Raw genomic sequence first — 23,775 nt, forward strand, 5'->3', positions numbered from 1 at the left:
CCTTGCTCACAAGTTTTGGGGGAAGTGCGACGCGGTGTCGCCGAAGCAACGAGAAAACCGGAGAAGGGGCATGGTGCGTCTTTCCTGCGCCACCCATAGGCTGCCGGCAGGTGTCGCGGCACACAGCGGAGGAAATTGGCCACGTGTGCTTTCCACAGGTTGCTGAAAAACGTAGCTCAATCATGTGCTGACACATATGTGCAATGTTGTTGGAAGTACCACACACATATTGCCTATGTAAGGATGGCACTTAACAAGAATGAGTGTTGGAAAGCACGAGATAATTTAGTTTGATGCTAAAGTTGATCTCGAAATGCTGGACCTGGTGCCATCTACGTTATTGTGACATTGTGACACAGAGCAAAAGTTACTGATGTCATCTTGCAATGAAGCTAGTCATGGTGATCTTGGTAATAAAGAAAAGAAAGAAATGAGAGTGGTAAGCATGCTTCTTCCGGCAGTGCTCACGTGAGTGCAGCTGCCTCAGCGATGGCAGGAACAAAGCGAACCCATGTACGATGTCATGATGTGTTCACTTTCTGGATACTGAAACCAAAGCTGGTTCATAGAAGCGAGTGTTATAGTGTATTGTTGAAGGTGTCCTGATGCTTGTCAGTGTTTCCTCTATGTTTTAGCACATTTATACCTTAGTACTATAACACATGTACACACACAAAAAATGACAGTCGAAATTGTCATATGCGCATTCCTTCAAGTTAGAAATGACCTTCCTCGTCGTGCAGGAACGGGGGAGCTTCCCTTCTTTGACTACTCGTTCCGGGAGCTCTTCGCAATACTGGGCCTGGAGAACTGCCTCCAGCTCTTCACCAGCGTGTGCTTCGAGAACCAGATCCTCCTCTGCTCTGAAGGTAATGCATCCCCTGTCGATCCCGGGTTGGCATACTGACTCGCAAGTACACCGACTCGTACTCGCTTCACAGTCATTTCACAGGTGTGAGGTAGACTGTTAATGAAGGACGAAGGGTGCAAGGGGAGTATGAAGAGCAGTGATTGCCAGTTGACATGAGTTTCAACGAAACTCTGTGACAATGGTTTTGAGTGAACTTGGAGTATGAACATGAGGGGCTGTCGGCGAGTGTAAGTGGACGCAAGTGAGTGGGTGGCAGTGGGTGGAATGCATTTAAGTATGAACGTGAGTGGGCGCTGGTAAACGTAAATAGAAGTGACTGTGACCATGTGTGAGTGTTGGTGAATATGGGTGGGCATGAGTTAGGAACGTGAGCGAGGGCATAGCCTGCGAAAATATTGATCAGTGAATATTTGCTTTCTTCTGCAGCCCTATGCTGTTAATCCATCATGCGGTATAAAATTCAGTGCTCGTGTGGACCATTTTAGTGAACTGTTGAGTTCAACGTTCCCCTGGCCGTACAGTGTGCTGGTTAATTCATAGCACAACCCGCAGGCACTCACTGTGGCACCTTATCGGAGCCTTGTGTATCTTTACGTTACTATCACTGGCTGGCACTCCCAGGGCTAGATCAACTGCATGAATACACAAGAAAATAAATGGACAAGGGTACAGCTGCCACCCTAGCTTAATTGGTAGAGCATTGCATGCATCACGTGAAGGTTGTAGGTTCAGTTCCCTCTTGCAAGAAGTTGTCTTTTCCATCACTTTTATCATATGTCTACATTTAAGAAACACAGTTAACTTGCTATATGCTTTCCTTTTGCTTAATAGTCTGTTGACTTTTTGGGGCTGTAACTAGCAAAAAATCTGAGCCTCTCACTTTGCCTTGCTCTTCTCCCGTTAGGGTATAACCTCGTTAATTTGACCCTCATTAATTAGCAAAATTTGATAATTCGGACTCATCCTCTGGTTCCAGCAATCTTATGCATTATTAATGGCATGAAACTTGTTAATGCAAACATATTTGACCGCGCACTGGTTAATTCGCACAACTCTCAGAGCACAGTGAGTCTAAATCCCCGCAAATGCATGACACAAAATCAGCGCTAGTGTCCCATTAAAACGAAGCGGCAGAGTTCGTATTGCCATTAGTCATCCGTGGAAACCGTATAGGAACGACAGGAATGCCAAAACACATCACGTCTATTTGGGGCTTTATAGCCTTTATTTTTACGCTTATTGCCGTGATTGTCACCACGTTCACCATGTGCTTTAGAACTGCATAGTTGCTGTCCATGATTATGTCTATAGCAACGACAGTTTCGTCTGCAGCAGCTACAGCAAACCAGTAGTTTCGTTTTGACTCAGTGCATTGCGCTCGAAATTTCTCAAACACCATAAACTGTCGATGATGATGAGTGATTCTACATGACCCACATGCTGGGATCAAACTCACCGGCTACATTGTGATAGATAAGCAATCTCTTGGTGACTAGTTTACTAGCCAAAAAATAATCGGGACGAGCGCATGCGAAAAGCATGTCTCAGATAAAAACATGGGGCTTGCACTGCACCAGCACTGTGAACAAAGTTGCGAGGCCTTCACCACTGCATTCACTAATCAGTCATGAGATGATGATGATGATCCACACTGCTTTATGCAAAACAGATACAGGATTTGCTGGTTTCTTAAGTAAATAAAGGCATGTTGATGTACTAAGCATTTCCTTATTGTTCTCTTGATACTCTTGATAATCCGACATTTGGTTCATTCAGACATTTTTTTTGGTGCTGTGAAATCCGAATTATCGAGGTTTTATTATGTAGGTAGGCGGATAAGCTGTGGTGACTGTGGTTAATCTGTCTGAACCTTGTGATGACACTGCAGCTGAACTAATCTTAGTGGCTGATTTGAGTTACATTCAAATCATCATCAAATGAATGTGACATTGGTGATGATCTATGAATCATACCAAGCTCTACAGTTATAGGCGTTTTTGACGATGAGCTATGAATCATGCCAAGTTCTACAGCAACAACTGTTTTTGATGATGAGCTATAAATCACACAAAGTTCTACAGTGGTAACTGGTTTTGATGATTATTATGAGCTATGAATTATGCCAAGTACTAAAGCAATAGCTGTTTTTGATTATGAGCTATGGATTTCACATAGTTCAACAGTAATAGCTGTTTTTGATGATGAGCTATAAATCACACTTAGTTCTTAAGTAATAGCTGTTTTTATAACGATATTGATCAGTTTTGAATCGCACCAAATTCTGCAGCGATAGCAGTTTTTTGGTGACGATGACAAACTGTAAATCACACTAAGCTATACAGCAATAGCTATTGTAGGCTATGCCTTTGCTCAGAGTGGGGCAGTAGGCATAGAACTTCACTGGGATCAATTACTCAGGTTAGTTCATTTACAGCTGCTATCACTGAATTCATTGTGGGTTTGCCCTTGCTCAAAGTGGTGTAGTAGGCCTCGAACATAAACGCGATAAGCCACACAGGTTAGCTCACGGCTGCTATCGCTGTAGGACTTAGTAGCTCAATATCACTATCATGTTGATTTGGCGATGATGGTTATATTGATCTATCATCAGTGAGTCATAGTTCCCACTGTCTTAAAAATTGTCACTTTCAGCTGCAGTCCACAAGCACATGCTAGTTTTCAATGCACGCCTCCCTGCCTCCCTCCCTCCCTCCTTCTCATTGCGTACGGTGCCGACTTTGTGTGCAGACTACGACCGGCTGATGCTGGTGGCGGAGTGCGTGACTTGCCTGCTGCTGCCATTTCAATGGCAGCACGTGTACGTGCCGATCCTGCCTCACTCGCTACACCACTTTCTGGATGCACCAGTTCCCTTCCTCATGGGGCTGAAGCACGTCTGCGGGGGCGAGCAGGCCGACGCCATCTGTCCCGGCGAGGTGCGACTGTTAAAGAGACACAAACAAGAAAAATAATTTGAGCTGGGTTGTTAATAAATTGTCTTTGTGCAACACCAGAAAAGCCACTCTTAGCATGGGAGGAGACTTGGTAAGCCAGAAAAGACACAAAAATGAAAAATGGGCGGTGGTGCCACCTTGAGGTTCTCACACCAGTTTGCCCCAACATCATGGATTTCGACAGCGTCTGTGTGGGCCTAATGATGTCACTCTGACGTGCCAGCACTGGGTCTTTGTCATGGAATTCAAGAAATGAAACTTTGACCTTCGTTTTCTCTTCTGATAATCAACATGTTACCGTAAAATTGCCAAGGGTGGAAATTTTAAAGAAAGCATCATTAGTATAAATAGATTTATTGTTTGTCTTTGGTGTCTGTTTAAGCATGGTAGTGATCATTATGTCCACTGTGGAATGAAGGCCTCTCCTAGCGACCTGCAATTATCCCCATGTTGCGTAAAAGTTGAGCCTTGTTATAATGAAGACACTGGACAGGAAAGTACTTTCGTTATATTCAATATTTGTTATGACAGATGCACTGACGTCAGCAAAAGAAAATTTCCAATTAGGTTGGTTATGCATAACAAACACAAACGTGATGCCTCTGATAGACCGGTGAAGGTTCTGATGATTTTGATGGGTCTGTTGGCAGATTGCTTTGTTAATACATGGTACATTAACAGCACCAAGTTACCAACTTGCTTTGTGCTGTCATGAATGTCGGTATGATCGGCACGTTGGCTTGCTGGCTGCACGCCAGCCAAGCTACTGCTGAATCGCCATGCATGACCGGAATGTGCAGTTTCTTTCTCCCTAATCCAACCTGCCACTAAACATCATGCCTGCCTTTTCTCATTACATTGCTCATTGGCAACATCACCCATTGGTGACTTTTGCAGGCCAACCTGTGCCTAGTAGACATTGACGGCTGCAGTGTACAGGTGCCCGAAGACCTGCCCAGCTTTCCCAACAAGCAGGAGCTTCTTGCCGAACTACAGGACCTGCTCACGCAGTTCGGCGTTCGGACACCAGGTGGCTCATCATCTCTCATCAACTCCTCATCACCCAATGTGGCGGCATCCGCAACCCTCGGACGTAACCTCAACGACCGGTGCGTGAATGCAGGGGTGTTTGAGATTCCACGTCTGTGGTGACAACCGTGCTGTGCATTTTAGCAGCCGTAGTGCCGAGGATGCGACCATACTTATTGAAAAGCCAGGAACATTGTTTATTTCTTTTCCGGGAAGAATGAACAATGAAAAAAAAAAGCTGTTTTTCATTTGTAAAAGGTGAAAAGGGTGTAATGATGCCTGAGACATGGTGGATATTTCATCACTGTGCTCTGCTCTTCCGAAGTCGCCGGTGATTGAGGAAGAGCAGAGCAGTTAATATCAGACGCAAAGAAGGGATATAACAGACATCAAGCACGCACTCTCAACTCAAAATTTTATTGAAGGAAAGATGAGTATGCGTGCACTCTTTTGCATATGACAACCCTGTTTGCCTGGTTCGTGCCGACTCATTTGCTGACCGACATTTAAACTGGTTCGTGTCAGTACCTCGTTCTTTTGATGTCGGGGTGTGCTTAGCCCCTTCAGTCGTGGCATACATATTTGTGGATGCGACTTATTTTTGCCATTACTGTGCAGTAGTTGCAAGTAGTAGACAATGAACATTAAGCTTTAAGTAAATTGAACATTCTGCTTTCTTAAAGTACACCCATTTCATTTCTGAGTGATATTTATCGCTTTAGACAACCACTTTGGTGAAGGCATTGCTGTGTTTGATGGGATGTTTGAAGTGGGGTGTTTCGGTAGTAATTGTGAAAGATTTCTCATGTAATTCGAGTGGGTGATCAATTTCTTTTAATGAAGAAATGTAGTATGACTGACTGTACAATAACTGACTATTTAATTACTACACAATTATGATGGGTCACTATAAAATCCACAGAGTCATTCTCCCACCTTGACTTGCTTTGTATCAAGTCTCCAGCACATCAGCATAAAATTATGTAAATTTCACACATTTATTAACAGTCTATCGTAATTTGTGACTGAAGGGGTTAACAAAGTGTTTTTTTCTGCAACAGAAATTACAAGCTCGAAACGGGGTTTGCTGTGTCCATGCATCTAGCTCCGTTATGCTGCAGCATTCGTAGTTATGCTCCGATCCATGCATTGTTTGTTTACTGTAGGATACGAGTACCACAGACAGCATTTTACTATGACAGTGTTTAATTAAGCCATCACACCTCTGTTGTCTTGTCATCATCACCACGTCACTGTTGTTATTGTCGTCATTCATGTAGCATTATTTTATGCCATTGTCACGCCACTTTCATGGTCACGCCATCGTACTGTCATAATCGTGTTGCCACTACGGTTGTTGCATATTCATTGCTGTATACACACAGGGGCATTTGCATCACATTGCAAGAATTTTGCTCATAGGTTGGGGGGGGGGGCGGTCTGGTGAGAGTCGGAGGAGTGACTGCAGTTGCTGTTAATGAATTCTAAGCAGGTAGGATTGCCAACGTCTGCTGCCGTATTTTTTTTTTTCCTCCAAGTGCCTGATCGATGACGCAGACCAAAAGATGTATTCTTGCTTTGAAATGTTAAGTACAAAGTTCAAAGGAGAAGCAAGCACCAAATCTTGTTCTAAATATTGCTAGAACAAACAAACAGGTCACCGTACGCTGCCATCTTGTTTCACTCTCCCACCTTTCTTTCTTCCATTCACAGGCCATTCCCTCGTCGGAAACACTCCTGGAGCCTGGAGAGTGGTGATTCGGGAGTGAGCAGCACGGTTAGCAGCGCGCGAAGCTCCTTCACAAGCCTGGGCACACCGTCGCCTCTCTTGCAGCACAGTGAGGCGTTCCAGCGCATCACAGCTGTCGCCAAAAGAGCCGGTCAGTTGCAGCTGCTTTCCATGGCAAGAGGTTACCTACCCTAGGCTGTGTTCAAACACTCGCTGTAGATGGCTAAATAGACAGCGAAACGAAGAGTGGCCATCTTAGCACTTTTCTGCCCGCACCTGTACCCATCGATAACCCACTATCAATCATTTCAACTTCAAATTTTGCCGTGCTCGGAGCGCTTTCGGATAGCTAGCACTACCCAGTGCTGAAAAGAGAAAATGTTTTTCTAGTTTTGTTTTTGTGTTTTTCTTTTGCGCCATAGGGGGAATTCTAAAGCACCTTTTAGTAACCTTTTAGTCAGACGTGATAAGCGCTCGTAGCGTCTGACATGGCGTTGATGTCGCACGCAGCTGCCCTTTGGAAACGGTGAATTTTGACGGACTTCGATGAGTCTGCATCATAATTTTTCGATGGTAGTAGTAGCAGAGACTCGGAAGATGATTTTGATTCATCGAACCTCAGCACATATGGCGAAAGTGCATCAAATAGCCCCGGAATGTCAACAGGCATCCGCCGGCGAGTTTCATTCTCTACTCCGAATTGTTTCGTCGCTGCCGGGCTCCGATCTAAAGATATCCGATGTTTTCTAAAGGTCACAGTTCTTATCTGAAAGGTGTCAGCGTCATTTGGGCAGGACCACTTACTGGCGGTGGTGCAAAAAGTGCGACTTTTGCACGAGAAGACGGCCAGGTGTGGACCTTGGCATTCGCCTCCACATTGGCGTGCATTGGTAAATGCGTAAAAGCAGCTTTTATGCATTTGCTGTAGTAGTAAAAAGCATTTGCTGTAGCAGTAAAAAAATCTTAACTAGACTACTCAAAGCTGCGTATTTTCTCACGGACAGGGAAGTGTTTAGTCTCCTATTCGGACAAAGCCGACAAAAGAGGCTAGCTTCACGAAGACATCATCGAAAGTTAAAAATGATGTAGGCTAATTTTGCACCAAACGAAATTCCGGCTGGGCAGAAGGCTTGGAAACTCAATGGGAAGGTTGTCATCTCACAGGAAAACATAGTCGCCATCTTTTGAGGACAATGCAGTGATGCTAGCTGCATGACAGTTGGCTGTTGGCATTGCTGAGAATCCAGCTTTATGCGTGTGTGACTGTAACACTCAAGCGATCTTCAGGCTGATTTTGTTATAGAAAAGGTGCGCATTAGATGTAGGTAAATGCAGTAGTAGAAATCAAGTAAATGTGATACTCTTGTTGATGTATTTTTCTTTCACTCGTTTATTATGCAAGGCCGCAATGCTGCCTCACTTCCTCTCCACCAGGTGTGATAAACTCCATGGAAGACCTGCGGCGTCCTCGTTGCCAAGACAACAGTGAGGGCAAGCTCAGCCTTCATCGGCAGCCGCAGCACCACAGCTTGGCTGTCGCGGCAGAAAGACATCCGCAGTTGGAGGAGCTAAGGCTCAACAATGCCGTGCGCGAGATCTTCTTCAACCGCTTCCTGCACATGTTCCGCTCCTACGACCACTTCGTCATACAGCCCAACCAGGTGCGGCCGGGGAGCCATGTGTGGGCTCTCCTTTGAGGTCTTAACTCTGAGGCTTTTCTTTCGAGGAACCCGTATGGGTTTCCTTTGTAGCAATTGCTACGAAACAGGTGGATGTCTGATTTTCCCTTTATTAATAGGTTAATTTGGTACCATGTAAAGCTTTGAGCTCACCATTCAATTTACATGGGGTACACAAGTGCGAGCTTGTTAGGCCACCAACTAATTGATTTGTATTAAATATATTGCATTTAGGAAAGCAAAAAGATTCAGCACACACTTCATTGACTCAGCTACAACAAGCAGGCTCCAGTTTTGATTTAGATGCTGAGACTTGGTACATTGCGTAAGCAACAACAGGCTAGAAGGGGGAAGTGGGGTGGGGGCAATGTGGAATGGCTGATGCAGAAATCTGCCACTTCCATTGGTCAGCAGTCTGAGGCATCTCTTGTCATCATTGTGCTTCAGACATTGACTGCCATCATTCTGTTTTGTTTTTTTCTCGATTCTTCCCCGTCGAATGTTTATAAGCCACCTTTAATGACAGGAACGGTTCAGCTCACAGCCATTGCAGTGTCTTGTCTTTTTTTTTTTGTCCTCTTTGTAGCAGTTTGCTCCCAAAACATCTACCAGCTAGCTCACCTTGTCGCATTATTGCTCTCTTGTCAACTTCTGTCTCGCCTTCGTTTCTGACACTGCAGAAGGACATGGAGCAGTGGCTGGCGTCGCGGGACACAGTGCACAACTTCGACAAGACGACATTCCTGTCCGACCAGCCTGAGCCACACCTACCCTTCCTGTCGCGCTTCATTGAGACACAGATGTTTGCCAGCTTCATAGACAGCAAGATCCTCTCTCTCTGGGAAGAGCCCGACCCGTGCCTAAAGGTCAGCGAACTTAATGGCGGCTGGTCATGTTGTCTGTGCCATCCTTTTCATTCTTGCGCTTGAGCAATGGTTAGAGCATGTTTGGTGTGTGCTCTCAGCTGGTCAACCGCATGTCCAGTTTGCCTGTATGGTCCTGTGGTCCAGCTAAGCCATTCTAAATACAGTCACCAACGGATTATTGGGACACCGATAATTTGTGTATCCTCGATTGTTTGGACAGCTCTGTGGCTCACCTCATCGAGGTAATGTGTGAGGAGAACCATAATTTCGAACTTTACAGGCCGCCATTCGAAAATTCGGACTCAGCCTGCACAACCGCATGCTAGTTCATTCCCTCTGATGAACAGAAAGAACATTGCATTGTTTAATGTGATTTGCTGGCGCCTGCTTGAAATGGAAAGTATCGAAGCCTAATCAGTCTAAAAGTCGCTCACCGAGCCCACACCACGAGGCAAGGCTAGCCAAGCCACTAAGTTATCAAAGCTGCATTTGCATATTTGTCATATGTATCCCACTCCTGTGCTTCCAGCATTTGCTTCTTTAAATATTCCTTTACATTGTCTGCTGTTTTGAATTTTTGTTTGTGTTTAGAATCGTCAAGCAGCACCATGAGGTGACGCCAACTTCATCCTCAATGTGTGCGCTAATGAGGGCAGTGATAAAGCGAAGGAAGTGCTGGACAATGTCTGCTGTGAAGAAATGCGCTATCATTCATGCGCCGAAACGTGGTTGACTTTTTTCCAAGTTGCCAGGAGTGCCTGCATAGACGCTACTTTGATCTATCTGTAGCGACAGTGTGACGGTGGCTGAAATACAGACTGACCAGATTGCAAGCACGTGTGTGTGCCTGCAACAATGCATTGACAAGCTTTTCTCACAACTCGTGGGATAAAGAGGCTTCCTTTCTTTGGGAATCAGTCACTTTGGAATACTGATTATTTGCACCTTTAGGTGGTCCCTGCAGAGTCCGAATTATTGGTCGGCAACAATGTAGATGCAGTGGTGCAATATGAATAAGGAGAGAAAAACATACAAGATGTACATGCTAAGCAATGATTTCTGTGTACATAACTTCCACTACAGGCACCACTTATTAACCTTTTGAAGGTTTTAGCCGTACATGTACGGCGGCGGTTTTCTGTCCCGCAAGGTCTTTGCCGTACGGGTACGGTTCCGACCCTCCGTTTAAAATTTCGCGCCATAATGACGATGCGTGCTCACCGGGAGGTGCTGCCACCTCTTAGCACTTACAAGATGCGTTTGAAATTGGCGCTACCTTCTTGGGGAGATAAACAGAGCTGATTGCTAGCTTCGGCGCGTCACTCAGACTGCGGCAACGCCCCTTTCGCGGTTTCGGTTTCGCCGCGTGATCGCAACGGAGGCGCGCGAAACATGGTTTTTCTCTTTGTCGGCACGCTCTCGCAGGGGCGGCGGAAGTTGATTTCTATCTTGATTGGCACTGCTCTTAGCTTGTTTATCACCACTTGCTTATCAGCGCCGTTCGCGAGGTATTCTCGCTCTCCGCGGCAGCGCGCTTACGCGAGAGGGTGGCTCAGACCTCTGCCCAAGGCAGCCGCACGCAGAGATGTCATGTGTGCGCCAACACATGACAAGACACGCTCCAAGAGAACAGACACTCATTTTAGGTGTGCAGACTGCGATAAGGCGCTGTGCGTAGACCCGTGTTTCAAGGAGTACCGCACTCAGAAATACTATTGAACATTTTGCAGTTCTGAGTGATGCCGACACCAAAATACTGTTCCTAATTATTTTTTACTATTTATTCCCGACTTTATACATTTTGTACATTCAATATCCGCAATAAAGTAATTTGACCACCTGGGAAAGTTTTTTTCAAAATAATTCGACCCTCAAAGGGTTAAGTGAGTTTAAATTCAAGTGGGTGTTGGCACTTGTATACATTATGTGTGTCTTTTTGTCCTTGCTTACTTCACACCATAGCCTCTATGTCAAGCATTTATATTAAGCATCTGTATCAAGCTTGTACAGTAGGTGTCAAAAGTATATGGGCCATGATATCTTGGAAAATATTGAAATCCTGAGCCGCATGTGACTGTAGCCAGTAAAATTGGGCACCACTATATTATCCACCACTATATTAGCACAGGCAGAAAATCTAATACCATGCAGTGTGCCCAGGTTGTGCAAATAGTCAGTTTTTTCTGAGGTCTTATAGTCGATGAACTTTCATCACCAATGGTCAGAGTACAATTACCCATTCTAACAGATGCCTCTAACAGATGCATTCTGACAGAGTTGTGATGTCTTATTATTAGCTGTGTTGACACATCCAGTGCTTCCCCGTAATAGGTATCATTGTTTCTTAACATGTTCCTTCTACATTCCAGATTTTCGACAACCGGATAAAACTGCTTCGCAACCATTCCACTGAGCCCATCATCAATCGCTACGAGCGCTGCACCGTGTACAAAGAAACAGGTAAGCATTCCTCATTGTGCTGCTGATTCAAGCACTGTTATAACTGGGTAAATATGGCAGTCTCTCTTCCTGATGGTTTACTGGAGTGCTGTTTTCAGCTGATGCCTTCAGGATTAACATCACTTCCACATAATTTCTTATGGCTGTGCACTGGACATGTTGGAATCAAGGGGCGACAGCATTCTTGGCACTCTGCGAGGGATGCTGTCACTCGTAGATTCGGTGCATCCGGTGCCGAGCGGCAATACGTATCGGAAGTGATAACATCCCCGAAAGCCACCGACTAAGAGCACTGCCCCTGTACCGTCCTTTGGGTGAATTGGTGTGCAGCAGCTCGTCGCAGGCATTGAGTGTTTGGTTTGAAGACCTCTTCTGGAGTGCAGCATTTGCCAAACATGCACAGAACTGTCCATCGAGGGCCGGCTGTCGGCCCCGGATTTGGTGGCCCCGGTGCCGAAGATAGTCGACCCTACGGTGGACCTCCCGGGGCGCCGGAATCACAGGCCGGGAGTCTTTCCTCAGCTGGAGTCTGCCGTGCTGAACCGGGAGCCAGCGCAGTCCAAGTAGGTTGATTGTAGCCGTATTGAGCTGCCACATTTCTTTAGTGAGGCGCAGAATGCAAAAAATGTCTGTGTACTTGGATGCAGGCAGGGTGCTGAGATTAATCTGTAGCTTTCGTGCACAACATAGGACGTTTTTTTCCTTTGTTTTGCTAGAATTTTATTTTATAGAAACTTCAAATTGAGCTGTAGGTTACCTCATAATATTGTATGACTCTGGGACAATGACGTAATTGAGAAATGTCAAAGGAACTGAGAGGCTTTGCTTTTTTATCATAACAACCACATGATGCCAGCATAAAGCCAGCCAACTCTTCCTTGCATCATGCGTCTTGGACTTTGGGGAAAGCGAAAGGTAACTGAAACGTAATATTTACTCTAGTGTTGTTTCATTAAATTTTCTCACAATAAAGAGAAACATTCCTCTTTTGCAAATTTTTTGAGAGCATTCCCTTTTGTCGGGCACATTTGCGAAATGCTAAATAACAGTTCTCGCCGAACCTTTATTGCTCTTGGTGACCCTTCCTTTTCTTTTTCCTTGCCGTGGCTTGTGCAGGGTCAAAAAACGTGCACACGCCCAGTTTCGAAGGAAAGACCGCTCCATCCAGCAAGCTGAGCACTTGAAGCTCACTGCGGAGCAAAGAGAGGTCAGTGGGGTGCTGTACTGGAGAAAAAGGAAAAGAAAGAAGTGTGCAATAACCTGGCAGTGTTTCCGGAAGCCAGCAGCAGCAGTTGTTGGCACAGTTTCACCACCTACTGGGCAACTGCACTCACATTTTGCGTTTTCAACGTTTTTGTTTCTCAATCAGGCTACTTTGCTTGTTTACATATTGTGTTTTGGAATACTGGAGTGTGTATCTGACATTAAGAGGAAGGGTGCACTATTCTGGAGGCCGTCAAATTCCAAGATATTGTCAAAATCCATCTGTGTCTTTTCAAATTTTCGTTCGAGCCAATCAGAGAGGGTTTATCTGCCCTGTGAGCCAGTTAGGGCTTGCAACCTGGTGGAGTTTGACAATTTCCAGATAAGTTGAATACAGTCAACATTGTGATAATGCTGCTGAGCATTGTGTGAGCATGGTGTTGCCATGAGCACTGTTCTCTACATCTAATCCCTCCAGTATACTCGTACACGACCATGGTGGTATGCCTCCTTTGTGATTAACCCTTTGCGATCATGTGTCAAGGCTGCTACTGGCAGGTAAAAATATTGGCTGTGGTCATAAGACTTGGACACTGGTTTCTTCTTGCTATTTGTTGCAGCACCTCTCAGGAACTTTTTCCAACAGTTGATAATTGTACTTGCCAGTATATCTGAATACAAGGGCAGCACTTTTTTGTTGCACGCTTGACAGAATTTGTGCATGCGTCTCATGGCCCCGAGAGGCTGTCAGTGGGCATTTTATGGAAGGAAAGAAGTCGTGTGAGTTCAGTGAATCTGCATTTGATGTTAATGTTGAGGACGAACATATTCTGCTTTCAGACCAGCAGTAAACGTCCCAAGGTAAGAGCGCTGAATGCAATAATGAGATAATGCAATAATGCAATAATGAGAGGATGGTAAAGAAAACGGCTTTTGTCAGGATCAATCACAGCGTGATGCTGCTGACTGGAGACTGTACGCTACACATTAACCACAGGCACAAAGAAAATTTTCTGAAGTAAATCTTAGTGCTATGCATTTGTTTGCACTGGTGCTCTTTCTGAACAAAACGCTCTCCATGGTGTCCAACTAGAGCGACCGCTGAGTGGGCAGATGGTCATGACCGCAAAGGGTTAAGAACTGTCTGTTGTGGCGGGAGATACTATGGTGTAGAGGTGTGGCTCTGAATCATGAATACTTTTAGGACCTTCATGGATCTACTCATTTTCAGATTATCTTCAAAGTAACTTGCACAGATTTCATTTTTAAGCTTAATCTTCTTTTACTTCCTGAAGGTGTATTCACATTACATTTCTTAACTGTCCTAGAAGATTGTTTAGAGGCTTATAAATGAATTAGGGAAAGAACATATCACATTGCACGTTAAGCCACACAAAAGATGGCTGACTACACCAGATCTTTTTTTCCTGTCGTTCTAGGCAGGAGTAAGAAAACACGACAGAACTAAATAGCGGGTGTTTTCAATAAAAATAGGTACAACAATAAAAAATTTCAATAGCTGTTATAACAATAAAACATGAAACAAAAATTAAGCGAGATGATAAACCTAAAAACGTTACAAACAAAGGATTTATTTTAGGTTTTCAGGTCTTTATTATTGGTTAAAGGGGTGGTGTAGGAGACAATAGCTTTTTGTATATTTTTCCTAACTTCATTTTGTGCCTGGATATGCGAGTTTGCTTGGTTCCTTTTCTTTTTAATATCTTTTTGTTGATCCTTGCATGACAATATGTGTGTGCCCTCTTTTTTTTTCGTTTGCATTCTACCTTTTTTTTCTCTTTCCTTTTTGTCTTTTTAGTCTGCCTGTGTTGGCACGAAATCGAAGCATGCTCAGTTGTGGCAAGTGAGTACAACAGCCTTGATGCAACTTTGTGTTAACGCTTTGTGTTGCCTTGCACATTGTAATGCCGTGGAGTGTTCTGTCACATTCTTCATGTGTTTGCTGCTTTTGAAAGTGGACACATGGCCACTTTTACCTCTGTTGTAAATGCTTGCTGTAAAACTGTTCTTTGTTTTTGTTAAAACTGTTTGGTTGTTTTCATCTGAGGTTGTTGCAAATCTCTTAGGATGCAGCATAAAACTTGAGGAACTTGTAAGCGAAGCCTTAAAATTGCCGAAGCTTAGTTTAAGAAAGAGGAATGTCAAGCTGCTTTCATGTCTGTTGGTAATGTGTGGCTGTAATTCTTAGTTATTTTCATCTGATAGTGGTTCTTGTGAAGCCTATTTGAATATAATTTTAAACAGGGTGAAACCTTAAACGGAAACCTTAAAGTTTTGTTGCTTTATTTTATCCAGTACATTAAGGGTTACTTTTTCCATTATTTTTGTCTTATACTGGTTGCAAAGTCATTAAGGTGTACTTTCATACGTGGGAAACATTAACTGAAAAGCTTCAATATTTTAAGCCATTATATCTTTTTATACTTCAAACACTTTCCTTTTGATATGCCAAAATGTTACTCATGACTGAACAGTTTGTCATCCCCTGGTAGTGCAGCTACAGAGCTATGGTAACTGACAGGATGTTTGAAAAAGAGATCAAGATCCCTAAATGTAATCATCTAATGTCTCGACAGACAGCACATGACTGCCCTGTAGTACCATCATAAAAGTGTTTGTTGCACTCACATAAGTTTTTTATTCATTTTGCTCATGCTCCTAAGACATGATGATTGTGTGGGCTGCTTTTCAGATTTGCAAGAATCCAGTAAATGGGCTTAATGCACCATTAATTGACTGCGTTGCATAGTATCACAGTTTTCAGAGTAATTTGGATTTTAATTACTACAAAAATATAAGTTATGGCATATGCCCAACTGTACTTGTGGTACTCACAACATCATCCTTCACTTTTTTGTAATACTTTACCAGGTTGCTCTCGTCATGTTGTTCTTGGTAAGCTGTGAGAAATAAATGTTAAACTTTTCTTATGTTGCAAACACAAACTCAATATCTTTTGCCATCAGCTGGCTTGGCTATCTTATTGCTAAAGGCAAGTCATTTAGCAATGTCTAGGTTATAGTCGCATTAGCACTGACATTACTTTATCACAATGTCATCAAGAATGTTGCAACATTTGTCATAAGCAGTTTAAGATCTTGGTGAACGTAAAAATGCACATCACTACAAAAATTTTACACTTCCATGAGTGTACTTTTGTAACATGCAGTTACCTTTGCTTTGCACACGCTTTTTATGGCACCATGCATTGGTTTCTTTTCTATCAGTAATGTTCATGTCTGCATTAAAAAAAATAATGGTTGCTGTTAAGAAGCATATATCACACCGAGAAAGGTGTCATCGCATATATGTAAGGATGTGAGCTCATTATATTTACACTCATTTAGGTGCATTTCAATTTTGAAGCAGGCGTCATAATGTTCGAGAATGGGCTTCCACTGTCGATCGTCACATGTTACTGTCAGCGCTTTTCACGTGTTGGCATTGTTGACAGAAACACAGTGTGCAAAGTGCTAAAGAACCCCATTCAAGTCAGTGTCATGGGATAGAAGTACAGCTCAAGTTTTAAGAATAGAAAGCAATGCAAGAGTATTAATCAGTGTCATTGGGCAAAAGTACATTTCAGATGGTGCAAAAGTACACCCTGTTAAGAATAGAAAGCAATGCAAGAGTATTAATCAGTGTCATTGGGCAAAAGTACATTTCAGATGGTGTAAAAAGTACACCCTAAGAGGTGCACATCTTGAGTAACAGTGTTAGAATAGAAGCTTGTGCAGGAGTGATTAGCGGTCATGGGGTAATATTACACCTCAAAAAGCGAAATATATGCATTAGGTACAGTGTTGTTACATTCTGGGTGTGAAGTGCTGGTTTTGAGCATGGTGTCAGTGTTAGTTGTTCGTCCGAGTACATTTCAGTCTCATTGATCACCTTCCTCATTCTTGTGTTTTTTCGGTTTGTGGTTTTAACACCCTTTTCTTTTTCTTGTGCGATTTTCCTGGTTTTCTGTTTTCCTCTTCCACAAATGCACCAAACAAAAGTACCAAGTGAGTTCAATGCACTCGCTATGTTTACGCCCCATTTCGTCTGCATGCTTTCAGGGTACTTCTTGGTTTTTATCGAATATTGTGCGGTGATCAGGGCGTTATATGGTTAGTATAGTGGTGGTGGCTTCTTGGCTTTAAAAAGAACATATATGCTTCCTTTTTTCATTTTGTGGTTGTTTCTCAGCTGTCTGGAAGCTTCTTTTAAAAAAAAAACATGGTTCACTGTTACTGGTAAGCGGTTATAAAACACGGGTACAAAGCTGTGTGTGTATCAGTCTGTAGAACAGTTTGTCTGTGGAGTTTGTCCTGTTCTGTGTACGTCTGGCATGCTTGGCATGTTTGGCATGTTTGCATTTGTTTTACCTTTTTGCCTATGTTGCTCTAGCATGACATCATTGTGTAACCTTGCGGCTATACAGTAGTGCTTGTGTCATGGTTACTAAAACCCTACTGACTCTGATCAGCATGTGCACGTCTTGGGGAATTAATAGGGCTGATTTTTTGATGCTAGGTCAGTGCTGCATATGTGCATTATAAAATTATCCTGTGCGTACTGTACTGCCAATTTTTGCCGAAAACACATTTTATGTTCGTGATTTTTTTATGAGCACTGCATAGAGTACTTCTAACCTCCCTAAACAAGCCATAGTGTGAAGAGGTTTCTTTCCTTAGCATCTTTAAAGCATCAAGCGTATGCCCACTGCAATGTTTTGAAATGTGCACAATTTAGTTTCACTTGTACAAACCTTTAGTTCGGTCATCCTCATGACTGTTTGAAGGAAAAATAAATTTTGCTTCGTTAACGCCCTCTTTTATCACTTGATATGCTAAGCTCTTAAGCGATAGTTATGTTAAGGTACTGATTCTCTTTGTCCATCATTACATGCAGGGCATCAAATACTAACCAATTGAAAATGCAGTTGCAGTTAACAAACTAGCAGATCCACATCACTCACATTAGACATTAACAGTCACCATTAACGTAAACTTAGCCTTAGCTCTTCGGATAACATCTTTCTGCAGATTTATACCACATCAATATGCCTGAGTGACTTTTATTAAAGCTTATGCCTTTGCTGCAAAATGCAAGGTAACATAATTTTGCATTGGGGCTGGGAATACTTTTGCAATGCAACTGCTTCAACAGCAGTCTAATTTATATTTCTTCATCGTCATTCGTCTAACAGAAGTACATCAACGAAGCCCGGACCAAGCACATGAAGCAGCCAAAATTCAGTGACACAGCATCAGCTGCAGTCATTGCACAGACAAATTGGCAATTTGTGGAGGCACTGCTCATGGAGTGTAAAACCAGGGTAAGTCATGTGGAAATGTGCAAAAATGTCTTTTATTGGTGTTAACCAGGCATTGAAACAACTGTGCCTCTTTGTGGTGATCGTTTTGATAAAAAGAAATCCCACTGTCTCCGACATTAGACTAGTGAACTGCTTGCAGCAGTGGTCCATAAAGTAATGCAGTGCGTTGTTGAATAAATATGCCTAATGGCTCATAGGTAATGAATAAGGTCACGTAATGTCTTCAAAAACCTGCTGTTACTGAATGTCTTATATGGTACACGGAAATGCCCACAAATCTGGTAATAAACTAAAGTTCTTGCAAAGTGATACCTCTGTGCAAAACATGAGAAGTGACTAGCCAGTGGTTCAGGTGGAAGTATTATGTACACCTGGCACTCCTACTTGTACAACACTCAGTATTGCAGGTTGTGCCTAAAGCATGTTCTTCGTAGTGTTGCTCAGTTTGATTTCACCTGCACTCATCCATATGTGATAACGCATCTGTTTCACATCTGATATGTCTGGCACGTCAGTATATGCCCATATTTATATGTGCATGTTTTTTAATATCTGTACATACATGTCTGATACGTCAGCACGGTTTCTACAAGTGAAACTTGCCTTGCGTCCCCATGCAGACCAAGCGTATGCTGGTCGAGAAGATGGGCATCGAGGCAGTTGAGCTGGGCCATGCCGAGGCCAGCATCACAGGCCTTGAGGAGAACACGCTACTGGCATCGTTCTGCGACCTCCTTGAACGCATCTGGTCACATGGCCTGCAGGCCAAGCAGGTATGGAGTGCCAAATAGAAATTTCAATGTGTAATCCTAAGTTTGAATCAATGGCATCAATAGCTTGTTAAGCAGTGACACTGATGGCTTTTCGCATTGTTTGACCGTGCATTTGTAATTTTACTGTCCACTCAGCTAGTTCAATTATAGCATACAAGGAAAAATTGAGCAGAAAACACTAGAGGATCATTGTCAGAGTGAAGTGATGGCTTCCTAGTTGATCTGCTGAGAGATGCTGCTGGGGACACTTAATGGTTTGTGTGTAAGTACTGTGACATATAGATACATTGGAGTGCACCCACCAGGTAGTCTTGAGCCTTTTCGGGCGATTAGACTAGCCATGCACTGATGTATTCACTTATTTCCCACCACTTATGATTATACCACCAAATAAGTTGTGGCCAGCCTCTCGTGAACCATTGCTTGTGAAGACTGTTGCTGCAAAGTACTTTTATTGGACCTTGCATTCATTTGCCAGTTCCCCAACATAGCCTGTTGTGTTCGACACAGGCATGCTGTGTGTGGTGAAGTCAGAACGCCAGCTGTGTGTTGTCTTTCGTTGCCCCGAGTGTGTTGCAGGAGACCCAGGCTTTATTGGAATGCATGTGGAATTTCCCGAAGTAAATCTCAGTTGAAGTTCTGCGCCTGTCCTGTGTGTTTCCTTCTTTGTCCTTTGTTGTTTGCGTGGTTACATGATGCATTCCAATATCGACCGCCAACTAGCCCGCCTATCTCTGTTAAATATGTTACCAGGCTTTATGCAAACTCTGTATAATTGCCATTGCAATAAATGGTCTTAAACCATGACTTGCTGGTGAGGAGACTTTCGGCCTATTCACGCAGGGAAAGTCTGCACTGTGGTCTCACCTGCTCAATTATTTGGAGGTTGAAGAGTGCCGGTCCAGTGGCAAACCGATTGATCGGAACTTCTTGACTCCAGGTAGGTTCTTCTTTTGCAAGCAGCCACAATTATTTCTTGGAAAGTTTAGACTAGTCAAGACCATTTGCACAGCTAGCCTTTTCGAAGTCGCATGTTTAGTGTCTTGGCCTTGTGCGCGCTTCGCTTTGAGCAATTGTAGCTGCTTCTCTCAACCACTCTGCTTTTAGATGTGCCTGTCTTGTAACATTCATAACATTCAGCGAGTAGATATTTTGTGTTTTCTGGTGGAGGACTTCATAAACACGAAGTTGTGCTTAGGGGTTTCTGGCGTTGCTAATTTGGAAGTACAGTAGAATCTCGATGACATGAATCTGCTGGATCTCGGAGGATATTGTGAAGTGTTTGCTACTAGATTCAGTAGTTAGACAGATGAGAGTAGTATCTGGCTTTACTTACCTGTGCCCACAAAAGAAACACGCAAATCGGCACTAATGACAATGGCAACATACACTCGGGGGTTGTTGGATCAAATTATGCTTCAGGCAATGAGACCCTTCTCTATGAGGCGGCATTATAGCTTCTCGAACGACAGGCAGTCACAACAGTTCAAGAACGTGCTCCAAGCATAGCATACACTCGGTAGTGATGAACTTTTCATAATGGAAACTAACACCTAGCGACACAGTATCAATCTGATATTGCAAGTATGATTTCCACCACAGCTGAAAACTAAACATTGATTGCATGCAAATATCCAACCTGATGAGAGTGACAATGCAGTAAAAGTGCATGATGCAGTTCATGGCAATATTTGCCCTATATGATGCACTTGTGAGGAGTAAGAAATTAAACTCAACCATGCCTCCTAAGAAGCTTGTATAACCTGAAATTCGTTATCAGGTGTGCTCAGTACTGTCGAGATTCTATTGTAGTGTCTTGTGCCGACGCCTTTCCCTTGCATGCGAATTTTTAAATCTCCTGCGTGTTATGTCAACATTGAAGAATTGCATTTGTAGTTGTTGTCATCGGTTGTGATTAGTTGTTTGTGAAGCAATGAATCTAATGAGAATTAGTGGTGGGAGTTTTACTGTGCCTGAAGCCTGAATCACACTATGCCCCTTTTTTCTAGTAACCATCGTCCAAGATTTTATTTGATGCTAACCATATCTAATCATGATTAACATGCTCAGCTATAACAAGCTTTCGCCAGCTGCTAAGGCATTTATGCTCTGTTGCACGATTTTAATGGTCTAGCAAAAAAAAATATGGTGGTGCCGCTCGTCCTTACTAAGCCTTTTCTGACTGACCGCTTCGCTAATTTATTAGCAAGCATAATTTATTAATAGTACAGCTTGACTTAAGAGCAAGCTTCAGTTTGGAGGCTCCTACTAAAATACAAGTACATGGGAACGGAGAAATTGTTTTTCTCAGCAGCTACTGCAGCAAATTTCATGAGGCTTGTATGTAAACGAAAATATTAAAATCTAGTGACTGTAGGCATAAGAGTTCTTATTTAGTTTGTCAATTTTTTAACAAACACTGTATCAAGTTTACATCTTTGTTACTGGGTAATAAAAGAAAACTACAATTTTGTAAACTACATCTAACAGTAAGTGTCTAGCGGACAAAACTGATGTGTTATATATGGGTCTCAAGCACACCTCTTGTATGCGAGTATGGCTTGTGCGAAACCCTTGTAAACATTGCAACAAATTCACTGAAGGTATAGAGTGATATGTCCAATTTGTCCGCTTTAGATGCGCTAACAGAAGCAGTTTACAGAACAACAATACACTCGAAGCATGTTATAGCTATATGGGAAATAATGTATATGATGAAGTAAATTCAGTTCTCTTTAACATCTCCACAGAGGTCCATGTATATAAAACCTTGTTTTAACGAAGTAAACTTGTCTTGCCAATAGAGCTAACAAACTAGATTTGTCTCAGAAACCAAAAAAAAAAGAATACTGACCGTTGCGCACCCAGCATATTGAGCAGGACAGCAGTTGAAAATTCCTGCGTTGAATATGATGTCAAGGTACACTGGTCTTTGTCACAGTTGTGCACAGCCACACACTAGCAGTTGCTCAATATCGGAATTCTCTCTCTCTCACTCTGTCATGTAGCTGGTGAAGCTAGGCACTCAGGCACGCCCTCTGGGATTGCAATCTCAGAGGCCACACCAGCCACGCCTAGCTGTGCCCCACCACATATAGATGGTGCTGCTTGTTCAGAAAACCAGTGCCGCCAAAGAGAGAGAGAATCAACTTTTACTGAGCCCTTAGTAAAGGTTGGTGCACGCTGGCACCAGACGGGGTGGAACCTTCTTCTCAGGTCCCACATGTGTCCAGCAGTTCCTGGCCCCTAGCCACCAGCGCGATCTACGTCGGTAGGTGGGGGCTCCATCAACAGGGTCTCCCATCGCCCGAGGGCGCGTTGAGGGTGGGGCTAGGGATGGTGGGGGGTTTTTGAGCTTAGTGCACTCTGCAAGAATGTGTGCTAGAGGGATTTTGATCGTCTGCAAAACGGGCATGAAGTGTCATGCTCTGTTGGGAACATCTTGTGCAAGAGCACGGGATGCGCTAGCGACCCCGCTTGCGTGCGTCGCACGATTGTTTGCTGCATTCGGCTGAGTTGCGGATGCGGACGGGGAAGCCTACATTTGCCGCTTCTGTACACTTGGGTGATTTCTTTGTAACTTGTCACAGGGGGGGGGAGTCTGTGACCACGGTCATCACTCCCGGTTGTGCGAGTACGAGGGCCAGTGCCGCCACTTCAAGCTTGTGCTGTGGCGCAGCTTGGCGTGACCTCTGAGATTGTGTCAGTGCGGTATTCTCGGGCGATCACTTTCGGAGATACTTTCACTTGCTGAACGTGTCAGCGCACATGGCAAACAGTGTTTCTGTTGCTGTGCCCAGCTCACTGTCCTTGCACAGTGCCGCGAGCATGCTGTCAACCATGTACCTAGACAGGTTCGCGAAATCTCGCATAATGGAGACTATCTCTGAAAGTCTTGTAAGTGTCCCGAGAATACCATACCAGCTGCGTAGTCGGTGCACCGTGTTGTGTGCCGCAGGCCACTCAAACACGACCGACTTCGTTCGCATCGCAGCATGCTAGCTGTTGCCTTCAACTGCATCACCTTTTCGCTGGTTTCACAAGAATATGAGTGAGCCAAATGGAAAGCAGAAGTGAGAGACCATCACATTGGAACCGAAGGAGGCTATCATAAAGGCTGTCACGTCAAGTGCTAATGAGTCGTACGTTGCACACACTGGAGGTTCTTTTGCTGTTTTATTAAAATTTCATTGCATGCACGACCGCATAGTGGTTTGGTGTGCTGAGGAGCCATAATGTTTGCATGTTTGAAGTTGTGCACACCTTTGGGCATATATATATATATACACACACTGCAGTAAAGGGCAGTGATTGATATAACAGAGTAATTTCGGCTGCCCCTTCAACCTCATTGCAACAAGGTTCTAGGGTATCTGTTCTTGGGGCACAGTTATGGATTTGTAAATGCCATGCTTCCGTGTTTTTCTTTAGCTTACCAATTTGCGGTTTTTTGGCAATTTTGTAAAATAATCCAGAGCGTAAGCGAGAATTCCGCTTCCTTACAGTCACTCGAATTTAACTTTCTCTCGCAAATGCATTAGGTTTCATTCAAATTGGTCCAGCCATTCTTTAATTGGAGCATTTTTGCATTTTACATCTTTCGAAAAAGCACAATCGGAGTTGGTTCCGAGCTAAAGCTTCTTAATAGTACTGCTTTTTTAGTGTCCCATTAAATAGCTTTTGCTCATTGTGTTATGTTTGACTAACATGCTGATTTCTGCATTTTCTTTTCTTTCTCTTTTTTCTTTTTTTTTTTTTATTGCCATTTTTCTGCGCAGCCCTTGCTTGGTGCGTCTTGCGGAGGCGAATTGACTGTATGTCACTCATTTCTCATAACCAACTCTACTTATGTGTGTGTGTCTGTGTG

The 23,775-nt window shown here is 43.5% G+C and overlaps 1 protein-coding gene across 4 annotated transcripts in view; it reads left to right on the forward strand.

Annotated features, from left to right (window-relative positions):
• pns (DENN domain containing pinstripe) overlaps positions 1-23,775 on the forward strand; it is a 69,023-nt gene that overhangs the window by 7,572 nt on the left and 37,676 nt on the right. Inside the window, exons 6-20 of one of the 4 annotated variants that reach the window (XM_055078007.1) lie at positions 744-869; positions 3,620-3,807; positions 4,723-4,934; positions 6,568-6,734; positions 8,018-8,244; positions 8,943-9,128; positions 11,498-11,588; positions 11,992-12,151; positions 12,705-12,795; positions 14,611-14,655; positions 15,684-15,707; positions 18,007-18,135; positions 18,756-18,908; positions 19,752-19,848; positions 23,687-23,722. In XM_055078007.1, coding sequence (XP_054933982.1) covers positions 744-869; positions 3,620-3,807; positions 4,723-4,934; positions 6,568-6,734; positions 8,018-8,244; positions 8,943-9,128; positions 11,498-11,588; positions 11,992-12,151; positions 12,705-12,795; positions 14,611-14,655; positions 15,684-15,707; positions 18,007-18,135; positions 18,756-18,908; positions 19,752-19,848; positions 23,687-23,722 — 1,932 coding nt within the window. The remainder of the gene's footprint in view (positions 1-743; positions 870-3,619; positions 3,808-4,722; positions 4,935-6,567; positions 6,735-8,017; positions 8,245-8,942; positions 9,129-11,497; positions 11,589-11,991; positions 12,152-12,704; positions 12,796-14,610; positions 14,656-15,683; positions 15,708-18,006; positions 18,136-18,755; positions 18,909-19,751; positions 19,849-23,686; positions 23,723-23,775) is intronic. The other 3 variants (XM_055078005.1, XM_050192513.2, XM_050192514.2) reach the window with 3 other exon arrangements.

The sequence above is a fragment of the Dermacentor andersoni genome, chromosome 10 (assembly GCF_023375885.2).
Source record: "Dermacentor andersoni chromosome 10, qqDerAnde1_hic_scaffold, whole genome shotgun sequence".
NCBI lineage: Eukaryota > Metazoa > Arthropoda > Arachnida > Ixodida > Ixodidae > Dermacentor > Dermacentor andersoni.